This window comes from Peromyscus californicus, unplaced genomic scaffold (assembly GCF_007827085.1).
Source record: "Peromyscus californicus insignis strain IS unplaced genomic scaffold, ASM782708v3 Scaffold_4__1_contigs__length_199733344, whole genome shotgun sequence".
Classification (NCBI taxonomy): Eukaryota; Metazoa; Chordata; class Mammalia; order Rodentia; family Cricetidae; genus Peromyscus; species Peromyscus californicus.
The window spans coordinates 123,214,814-123,225,760 of record NW_026294562.1 but is presented as its reverse complement, the minus strand read 5'-3'; the positions used below and the strand labels follow the sequence as shown (position 1 = coordinate 123,225,760).

The 10,947-nt window shown below is 47.7% G+C and overlaps 1 protein-coding gene across 2 annotated transcripts; it reads left to right on the top strand.

Annotated features, from left to right (window-relative positions):
• The first annotated feature begins 71 nt into the window (after nt 1-71).
• Nucleotides 72-10,044, top strand: Mrps11 (mitochondrial ribosomal protein S11). 2 transcript variants are annotated; one of them, XM_052762793.1, is made up of 6 exons: nt 72-341; nt 469-579; nt 5,938-6,036; nt 7,882-8,011; nt 9,101-9,166; nt 9,699-10,044. In XM_052762793.1, the coding sequence occupies exons 1-6, from the start codon at nt 277-279 to the stop codon at nt 9,804-9,806; spliced, it is 579 nt and encodes a 192-aa protein (XP_052618753.1). In that variant the 5' UTR covers nt 72-276; the 3' UTR covers nt 9,807-10,044. The 2 variants fall into 2 exon arrangements, with proteins under 2 accessions (XP_052618753.1, XP_052618754.1); XM_052762794.1 differs by lacking the exon at nt 469-579.
• Nucleotides 10,045-10,947: the final 903 nt, after the last annotated feature.

Sequence of the window (10,947 nt, the reverse complement as noted above, 5' to 3'; positions counted from 1 at the left end):
GGCAACGCGGGCCGGCGAGGGGGCGGGGTTACCTTTTAGAACGAACCATTGCAATTGGGAGAGGGAGGTGAATTCTCGTATTAGACTATTAGATAGGGGGAGAGTCCCATGTAGATGATTTCATAGAGCATTTAAACTTGAACAAAAATACTTAAAGTACCATTTGAGAGCAATCGGGTGATTTCCCTTCTGTGTGCTCCCCCACAGAGGCTCATGGTGCTGACTCCAGCGAGGCCGGGCGCCGCGGACGGGAGCTGACGAGAGTCAATTTCAGTCATGCAGGTTGTAAGGAACACCGTGTCGTGGTTCCTGCGGTCTTGGGCTGGACCTGGGATGACCAGGTAAGGGTTGCCTTTTCGAACCCATGGCCCCTCCTCTCGAGCCTGCCCGCCTGCCTCCCAGTCCTATGTGCCCCTTGAACCCCCAAAGGACCGTCAAGCCAGTCCCTCACCGAGCTCTCCTTGGCAGGCTTGTGGCCGTTGCCCCAGCTCAGACAATCCACACTGGTGGAGCTCCGAGGTTAGAAAACGAGGCTGCCCAGCAGAAGATTCAGAAGGAAGCGGCTCCGAGCCCCTTCAGGTGAGGGCTAAGTGGGTCCAGGACTCTGGAAACTTGGATCCTGTGGCTTCTGCCCGTGACCCTCCAGAATCATAGAAAAAGTCAATGTCTGTCTTTTGCTGTGTGTGGGAGTTTATACAGACCGGTCTTTGAGCCTCCGCGCTCTCAAAATGAAGATAATGCTTAGAGAGGTTGTTGGTTAAGATAGAGGAACGAAGCGTGCATAAAGTAGCTGTGGAGCTAGCACCTGTTGGCTGAGCGTCCTCCATACAAGTACCGGTTTTCTTTCCTTGTGAGATAGGCTTTAATTCCGACTAGCAACTTTCTCTTCCACCAACACAATATGACTTGAGGAACTACTCTAGCTGCATTTCTTAGAGTTGGTCAAAGGTCCAGCATTAGTTTTGTGCCTACCCCTGGGAAGTGGCATTCTGCATCCCACTAATATAATTACTTCATATGCAGGCTGTATATACATTCACTTACTTAACTTCACATCTATTTAACAATTACTGAAAACCTACTACTACCTCTTGAGTACCATAATAAGTACTGGAAATGCAAAAGGTTTATTCCTCCCCTGAAGTAGTTCACAGACTCCCAAGGAAGACATATATGCAGATGTTTTAACCATAATCTGATCAGAATAATAGAGGTAAGAACTGGTTGGACATTTAAAAGAGTAAGGCATTCCTGAGGAAACCAGGCAAGACTTAAGGTACCCTGGAGTGCAGAAGTGAACTGAATAGGAATTCAGCTGGGCAAGATCAGAGGCATCGTTACAGGCAAAGGCAACAGTTTGGAAAGGCAGGCTCTCCGAGAGAACATGGTGTGTGATGCCTCTAGAGGCATACGAATGATAAAGGGCTTCCCTGTCGCCCTGGAGTTTTTACACTTTACCCGATACAGGCAGTGAGAAGCTGCTAATGGAATTTAATCCAAGACTCTTGGAGTCATTCATTTGGCAATCCCAGGCACTATTGGGATTGTTAGCGTTACATCCCTGTTCCAACAGGAAAGACCCTATCCAGCAAGCAGGCAACCAAGCCTAGCCGTATCTGTCCAGCTTTGGGAAGAGTTGATGCTGTTTTTTCTATTTATTTGTTTATTTGGTTTTTGGTTTTTGTTTTTTTTTTTTTAGGATGGCCTTGCTGTACAGCCCAGGTTAGCCTCAGATTCATAATCCTCTTAGCTTTGTCCTTATGAATGCCTGGATTACAAGAATGTACCCCAGCCCCAGCAATCTTGCTTACTCTTTAAAGAATCTTTGCCCGCTGTATTGAGTTTAAGCTGTAGGAAGCAAGGCTGGAAGCTGAGAGAAGACTTGAAAGCAGCTATAAAGCAATAAAAATAGTCTAGGTAAAAATGATGGTGTCTGGGGCAGGATGGTATTTGATCCCTTTTGCTGGTATAGCCGTTGGTTTGGGTTTTGAGACAAGGTCTTGCAGTGTAGCCTAGGCTGGCCTGGGGTGTGCAGCAGTCCTCCTGCCTTAGTCTCCTGGGTGCTTGGGATTACAGGCATTTGTCAACACCCAGCTAAGGATCTGTTAATATAAAATGTAAGAAAAAGAGAGGTGTGAAGGCTCAAATTTGGGCACCAACCAACTGAATATGAAATTGTTAAATTAACAGAGACTGATGGAGCTTAGATCTGTGTGGTTAAGTTTGAGATGCCTTATACTTGCTTCGTGCGAGTATATATATAAGATAATAATGGCCTTGTGCAACCGTATATAATAAAAGAAAAAAATCTGAGACTCCTAGCATGGGAGTTGAGATGTAATAGAGACAGAGATTTGGGGAAAGGAAGAACCAGCGAAAGAGAGAACCTCCCCAAGACAGGTAGTAGGAAAGCCAGACAAGATCTTCTTTTTAGTGTGGCACAAACTAGGGAATGCAGCTGTGTTCGGTACTGCAGAGAAGATGGGTTGACGGGCAGAGCGCATGATCGCTCATTGGACTTAACAATGTGGAGTGGGTTGGTGACCTTGACTACAGCCTTTCTGATGGAGAGGTCGGAAATAACTCCTAATTGGAGTGGGTTGGTTTCAAAGAGAATAAATAAACAAGTATTGTCATTCCTTTAAGGAGGCTTTGCTGTAAGAGAGAATAGAGAAGCTCTTGAGAACTTGGGGTTTAAAAGGTGGGGGTTATTTTTTGTTCTTCTTGTTTAGATTTTATGTTTATGACGTGACAGTATGTCTTGCTTCCTGGGAACCAGGGGGAAGACTGATCCTGAAGAGGGAGCATTGCAGGAAGTGTCCTTGTGGGACTAATAGGCAACTGGAACATTGTGAGAAGAGAGTCCTCAAAGGCCCTGGGCACAGATGTTTGGTGGTGGAAGCTGGAAGAAAGTCTAATTGATTCTATTTCTCTGTAGAGGTCATCAGCTGGCCCCAGTGAAACAGGAAGGGGTTGGATGTTTAAAGAGACAAAAGGAAACGGAGAAGAGGCATCCTGGAGAATGGAAGGATAATTGAACTGAGGAGGGTTGTCAGGCATCTTGAGAGCCTGCTTGATGCTGGAAGGTCATTAAAACTAATCAGTGGTTCTTGGTAGGGACTTTCAGCAGTGTCTAAAACCTCTAGTGGTCATAAATTAGGAGATGGAACCTGATGAATTAAAGCCAGGGATGCTACCAAGCAGCCCACTGTTCACAGGACAGCCTCCTGCAGCAGTGACTTATCCCAAAGGTCGATCGAAAGCCCTGGAATGGAGACCAGACAGCCATGCAGTGTTTACACAGACTCAGGTTGTCTGGAGAGATGGATTTAATAAGGGCTGGGGTTTGCCAGGAGAAAGTGATGAGGAAAGAGGGGAATTGAGACTAGGCTTTCGTCCAGGTGGGGAGAGAAGTAGTACCTGAGGTATATGGAGTGGTGGAAATCTGATGGGCTCATCAGGGTGCTGGCCCTGAAGATACTGAGGCTGACAAGTTGGTGGTAGCCAGGGATGCTTGAAGCCAAGGTTACGGTGCATGTGCTGGCAATGATAATGGCTGACCGTGACCCCAAGACGTTCATAGCCAAGGTAGGACAGAAGGCAGATGTTGATGGAAGGAGGCAGGTTTAGAAGTGGAAGTGCAGAACTTTGGGAGATCTTGCTGAAATCATCAACAGTTACAGAGAAGTAGTGCCAGAGGACACCGAGACCCGGCTATGGTTTTTGCAGTTTATTTCCGTTTTTAAATAATTCTTTGAAATTAAAATACAGTCACATCATTCCCCCCCCCATTTCCTCCTTCTAATCCCTCCCTTATATCCCCATTTTCTCTCTCAAATTTATGACTTTTTTTTTTTTTTTTAATTGCTGGGGGAGGTGTATTCCTAACTACATAAATAGAACCTGATCAGTCAGTGTAATGTTGCTTGTATGTATATGACTTCAGGGCTGACCACATCATAGTGGATCACCAATTCGGTTGCTCTGTTTCTCCCACTCTTAGCATTCTTTAGTTGCCTGTATTTGCATTTTTAAAGATTATGCAATTAAGCCAGGCATGGTGGAGAATACCTTTGATCCCGGTACAGTGCAGGCAGAGGCAGGCAGATCCCTGTGGTTGAGGACAGCCTGGTCTACAGAGTGAGCCAGGCTAGCCAGAGCTATGTACTAAGACCTGGTCTCAAAACAAACAAAACAGACATCCCCACTTTGCAAATGAACTACCTCACCACACTTCCCTGGTGTGAAAGTGGGTAGAAAGACTAGTTCCAGAAAGCTCTGTCTGCATTGTAGGGCCTTCCTCAGATGAGCCATTGCTCATTATTCCTTCAGCCTGGGAGAATCTTGTTTTGTTTTGTTTTGAGACTGACTCTTGCTGTGGAGCCCAGGAACCCTGTCATCATAAGCTGCTCTTAAACTCATGGTGACCCTCCGGGCTAGGATTATGGGCATGCACTACCATGTCCAACTGAAACTGGGAAGTTTAGAGGCCTGATCTTGGCCATGCCCTAGATTAAATGGCTCGAGCTCCTGGTTTCAAAGTCTTACTATATGAAGGGGATTGTATCGGTTTCACTCAGATTTGCATTTGCTCACTCCCAAGTCAACATAGGGAACAAAAAAAAAAAATGTCAGTGGGGAAATGATGATCATTGAAACAGTAATGTCATCTACAGGGCTGGGACACTTTTCTTCTTAGTACAGAGACTGATAAGCCAGCCACCTACAGAGGCTGTGCGTCATCGCTAAAATCAGGCCCACAGGAGGGAATGCACTGTGCTGAGCTTTTGAAAATATCCCTAGAGAAGCAGATGGGCCCGGGGGTGCTTGAATGGTAGCGTATTTTCTAAAACGGATTTCAGCATAGTAGAAACATAGCGTGGGAGTGTGGGTACAAATCTGAGTCTGATTTAGGTGTGTGGGCATAATGAAACAGCAGGCTTACTCCCATCTGAAATGCTGAATGACAGTTACATGCGTGTTTAAATTTTCAAAGAACAGAGCTCGGATCCAAGACCAGTCTCCCTAGTCCAAAGCCTAGCCTCCCTTGCTGGCTCTATGCCTGTATGGACTTGAGTTTCCCACCTGAAGATGAAGACTATGGCCCCAGGAAAATCCCACAAGCAAATTAGACTAAGGCTAAAAGATTGTGAACCCAGCACGGTGTCGAGGCCAGTGTTCCCAGCCCTGAAACACTGCAGTGTCCAGAAGGTGTGGGAAGGAATGGTGCAGAGAGCCTCCTCCAGAGCCAGAGACTCTAAGTTTTCATTCTGGTTTATCTTAGTTAGGGTTTTTACTGCTGTGAAGAGACACCATGACCACAGCAACTCTTATAAGGAAAACATTTCACTGAGGCGGTGGCTTATAGTGTCAGAGGTTCAGTCCATTATCATCATGGTGGGGAGGAATAGCTGAGAGTCCTACATCTTGCAGGCAACAGGAAGTCAACTGAGAACACTGGGCAGTATCCTGAGCATAGGAAACCTCAAAGCCCACCCCCACAGTGACACACTTCCTCCAACAAGGCCACGCCCACTCCAATAAAGCCACACCTCCTAACAGTGCCACTCCCTATGAGATTATGGGGGCCAATTACATGCAAACTACCACAGAGTTTGTGTTATTTGATTTGGTGTATGGGGTGAGTGTTTGGGAAGTTTGAGGCCTTTAGGGGTTGGGAAGGGGGTGTTGCAGGGACTGTCTTACAGTATATCCTAAGCTGTGTGTATCCCAGGTTAGCCTCGGGTTCAGTTTTCCCTTCCCACCCTCCCCACCCTCCCTACTTGCACACTTCCCCCACCACCACCTCCCCATGCTTGGGTCACAAGTGTGCATCACTATACTCAACCTATTTTCTTTTATTTTTAAGCATGTATGTATTTCTTTTGATTTAAAGAACAATTGGAAAATTAAAGCAAATGTTTCTTCTGATTGCAGCATTTACCCTCCAGCTCCAGGACAGGAAAGCTCTCTGCGGTGGGCAGGGATGAGATTTGAAGAGGTCCCAATTGCACACATTAAAGCAACCCACAACAAGTAAGAAAGGGGGGGCCTGAGTGAGTCCCCTGTGAGCTGCCATAGCCTTAACCCTTCTTGGAGTAGAAGTCAGGGTGCCAGATGCTAGCCTCATCTTGTTTGGGGAAACCACCTTCTTTCTTTATGACGTGTACTTAAGTTTCATAAAAATATCAAATAGACTTAGTACATTGTAATTTTAAGATTTTTTTTTCTGCCTTCTTGGGATTCCTATGCATGAGTTAGGACTGTATTAGAAGGAACCGGTCCCGTTGTGAGAGAAGCGATACACAGATACATAATTTATTAGTAAACTAGCTGGAATATAAACTCCAGACAAGTGCGAGCCTTTAGCCTTCTTACCTGAGTTCCCGTGCACTGCCCTTCCCTTGCAGGACTAAGTGTCATGGTGAAGAAAGCAGCCAGACGAGAGCCCTTGTGTGCCGTACACAGGTGCCGAGCGGGCTCCCAGCTACACGAGCATAGGGCGTGGGTGACAACTTCGCAGGCCAAGTCCACTTGGAAGTGTGACCTGTGTGTGGTCACAGCCTGCCTGCCACACAGCTGGAGTTCAGCACCAGAGACTCTAGTCCTGGCTAGAGTGTGTGGCACAGAGGTGCCACAGCAGTGCCCCCTCTCCTCTTGAGCTAATGTGCTGACATAACTTCTGTGCTTCCTTTTTGTTGATGTGGCTGTGACTTTTTCTTTTTTTCTTTTTTTTTTTTCTTTTGGTTTTTCAAGACAGGGTTTCTCCATGTAGTTTTTGGTGCCTGTTCTGGATCTCACTCTGTAGCCCAGGCTGGCCTCAAACTCACAGAGATCCGCCTGGCTCTGCCTCCCAAGTGCTGGGATTAAAGGCGTGCGCCACCACCGCCCGGCTTCTGTGGCCTTTTCAATCACCCTGCGTCAGAGTGTTTTTGTCCAGTGTAGGAACATGAGAAGCCCTTGGAGAGGATGACAACCATAACGAGGCCACAAGCAGGTGTCAGGGCTGACCCTGCAGGTCTCCTGCACAGCATCCCCTTCACTTCCCCTTCCCATGAGCACCCAGAAAGCCCTGCAGAAAGTGGGGTGATGATAACCAAAGGGAAGACAGGAAGCACACCTTAGGATTAAAGTCATTCTTAATTTACCCTCATAGAGCAAATTAGTAAAAAGTTTCACTTATTTAAAATAATTTTTGATCCCAGAATAGAGTGTCATAAGCATTTAAAGTATCCACTGTAATGATGTTGTCATGACAGATGTTTTGCGGGATTTTGTATGTGTCTGCCTTTTAGAGATAGACACTGCAATGATAGATCTTAGATCTCTCCCTTCAGAACAGTCTGCTGATGGGGAGATGGAAACAGGGTTTACAGTTGGTTATTGTTGGAGCAGAGTGAGTTGACAGGTCTGGGCGTTTATTCATATACTCTTTTTTTAATTACTTTATTATATTTTTGCTTCCTTGTTGGGGTGCAGCATAATCATGTGGAGGTCAGAGAACAGTTTGCACAAATTAGTTCTCTCCTTCCACCATGTGGGTGCATCTGTAACCATTAAGCCGTCCCTCACATACTGCTCTGTTCTTTGTTATAATGGAGGATACTTGGAACTTTCCAATGTTGTCCTCTTTTAACAGTTGCCCAGTGTGAAACAGCTCGGTTTTTATAAAACACCAGACAGGGATATTAACCTCCAGCATAACCGCTGCCTCGGGGAAGGCTGGAGGCAGAAGTGTGTCCTTCCATGTGTGATTTGTCAGCCTTCCTTGAACATAGGGGAGGGCTATCGACCTCTTCTTTCTTATTCGGGCTCCTAAGGACTGTTGCAAGCTCCCTTCCTTCCCTGAGCGGTAGTAGAGCTATATGCCTCTTTTCCAAGCACACAGATCCAGGTGGTGTCTGCCACTAACGTGCCCCTGGCCCGTACCTCCTGTGGCACAGAAGGCTTTCAAAACGCCAAGAAGGGCACGAGCATCGCAGCCCAGACGGCAGGCATCGCCGCGGCAGCGGTAAGTACCTGACCGCGTTGTTGTGCTCTCCCTGTGGCTGATGGTGATGAGCCCCCAGCACAGCAGATTCAGAAGCGGGGAGGTCTTTGCCTGCCCCGTTAGATGTCCTGATGCTGCAGCTGCTTGAGGAAGAAGCCTTTGTAGAAAGGTCCCCAGCTTTCTCTCTCAGCTTCAGAGGAAGCTGAGAACTGAGGAAGAACCAGAGTCCTGAAGACTTAGGAATGAAAGCTCCTTCCATTAAAGATGGGAGGGACAGTGTGGGGGTTGTATTTTATTCATGTCCTACAGCACAGGTCCCAAAGTGACTTTTTAGAAGCAAACTAATCAACTACATTTCAGATAGTTCCTTATTATCGTGTCTTCAGAAGCCCCTGCTCTTATCTACTCTTTCAAGAGAATCAGATTGTGTGAGATTGGTCAAAGCCAAGCAGCCAGTGAGCTCCCTGATGTGAACCCAGATTGGCCTTGGACCAGAGCTGCATGTTTCCTGCTATAGCAGCGACCTCACAAATGTGTATGCTCTGACAAACAGGAATGCTTCCTGAAGAAACCCCTTGACCTTTACAGCGAGACATTAAAAAACTATTGATTGCTATGTAGTAATGATCATCAAAACTCACAATGATGTAATTGCCCACCAGAGGACATTCGGTTAAGAGAGATGTGTCAGTGTTTGTGGGACCTCTGCATGGTAGGTTTTGAGTGAGTTCTGGGTATTTTCCAGGACCCATAATCCATGTGTTTATAAACTGGACACATACTTAACTCTAAAGATTCTAAATCCCACTTTAGAAGCGGGCATTCAGGCTCAACCTCTTAAGTCAGCCTTTGGAGAAAATCAAGCAATATCTAGAAGCGTCCATTAGGTGGCGGTGTAGTTCCGTCACCTAAGTTTCTTGGCTGTCTGTTTGCCAGCCTCTATGGGTGTCCATCTCCACTATGGCCGTCAGTGCTTCCCTGCTTTCTGTGTCTTCTGCCTCCCCGTTTACTTCTGTTGTTGCCATTACCCCGTGTCTCCTGGAGACAGTAGCCAGAGGTTGGGGTGCAGCCATTCTGTCTCAGGGGCACTGACCACTTGTTTCTCTCCAGAAAGCCACGGGAAAGGGAGTGACCCACATCAGAGTTGTAGTGAAAGGCTTGGGACCAGGACGCTGGGTAAGTAACTAGGGTTCTCCACAGTGTGTGTGCATGTTTGTTAGAGCCAGGTGTGGAGAGTTGAAGTGTCCCCTTCGTGAACGTCCCCTCAGTTCCTTTCTGTTGTTCCTGCAATCAGCAAAGCCCCTCAGAACAAGCCTAGATTGTGTAGTTTATCTCAGCTTCTTGAGTGCCTGCCCTGGGGATGGAAAAGTGGTCTCTGGGGAACCACCACAGACAGATCCTCAGCACACACTAGTGGATGCAATGGAGGCGTGTAGACCAAGGTGCTGGGGGCCTTGGGGGTATTCTGAGACCAGTGGGCTAGAAGGCAACATCTCTCTGACTTTACAAGAATGAGGCATGGGGGGGGGGGGGTGTCCTGGGAGAGGAAAAGAGCTGCTGGAGTGTGAGAGTCAAGGCTGTTCTCAGCCGTGGCTGGAATTGTAGCTGTCAGCCCATGAGCTTCCCTCCCTCCTGGAGCCCTATCTGAAGATGCTGGGTCATCATCATTTTGGAGACCATACCATTCGCCTGTTTCTGATCCTTCCAGTCTGCCATCAAAGGACTGACCATGGGGGGTCTGGAAGTGATCTCAGTCACAGACAACACTCCTGTCCCACACAATGGCTGCCGGCCCCGGAAGGCTCGAAGGCTGTGATGGGAAGGAACCCTGCACTGGAAGCTGACCTAAAGTCTTCACTCCAAGTGGATCCTGCAAAAGCCCACTGTGGGAGCTGCTGGAGCTGACGGCTCTCAAGCCCTCCGGAGGGGAGTGTTGCTCCTGCTTGCACCTGGAGCTGCAAATGCCCTGGAGGGTCTCCTCTCACAGACATGAGGGGGTGGGCACTAAAGTACAGCTGCGGCTGTGCTCTGACAATAAAAGACTGTTCTGTGTAGTAGCTGTCAGTGTTTGTGCCCAGCGTTACAGACTTCTGAAAGACTGTGAGTGAAGTGTAACCCCAGATGAAAGGGTTACAGCGTAAAGTCGTCTGCAGTCCACTGTGCCCTTCTTTTCACACTGCCTTTAGAGCCTCTTAACCAAGGTGTCCAGATCTTGTCACAGCCAACAACCGAGCCTTTAACCCAGGTGAGTGAGCTTTTTCCCATCCTCTGGAGTCTCTCAGATTCACAGGTGGAGGGCATGCTTGAAGTTAGCCCTAGCAGTGGGGGGTGGGGGATGCTCTGAAGTTCAGATTTCCTGAGGGTGTCCATCCTTTATACTCTGTGGACTTCAGCAGTCCCCAAACACAAGAGGAAGTCATCTCAAAAGCAGGCTGGTGGAGTTGTGTAAAACAGGATTTGCCAGGAAGAAGTATGGAGAGTGGGGTACTGAGAGCTGTGCTACTGTAGAACCTAGATGGCACAGACAGATTGGCACAGCTCAGAACCCCCAGGCTGCCACTCCGCCCGTCATTCACCAATGCCAGAGGCCAGGGCTCTGGAAACAGCAGCACCTCAGGGGAGACGCCTCTTCCTCTGCCCCTCCGCTGAGAGCATCACAGAAGCTTGAAGGAAATGCCCACAACACAGTCCCACTCCTCCCAGACAGGGCTGCAGCCCAGCTGGGAAGACCCACAGCTGCCCTTTGGGTAGGCAGGAAGGACTATGTTGGAGCTGAAGGAAGGACAAGATTACCAATTTAGAGGAAATTAAGGAAGAATGTCTCCCTAGTCCTTTTAATCCTTAGCAGAATGTGTGAGGAGTATCCTGAGACCAGTGACTTAACCCCTTCTTGTGTTAAAGCCACTGTGGGAGGAGGGCCAGTGTTTTAATATAACACTATCCAAACTGCATTAGAG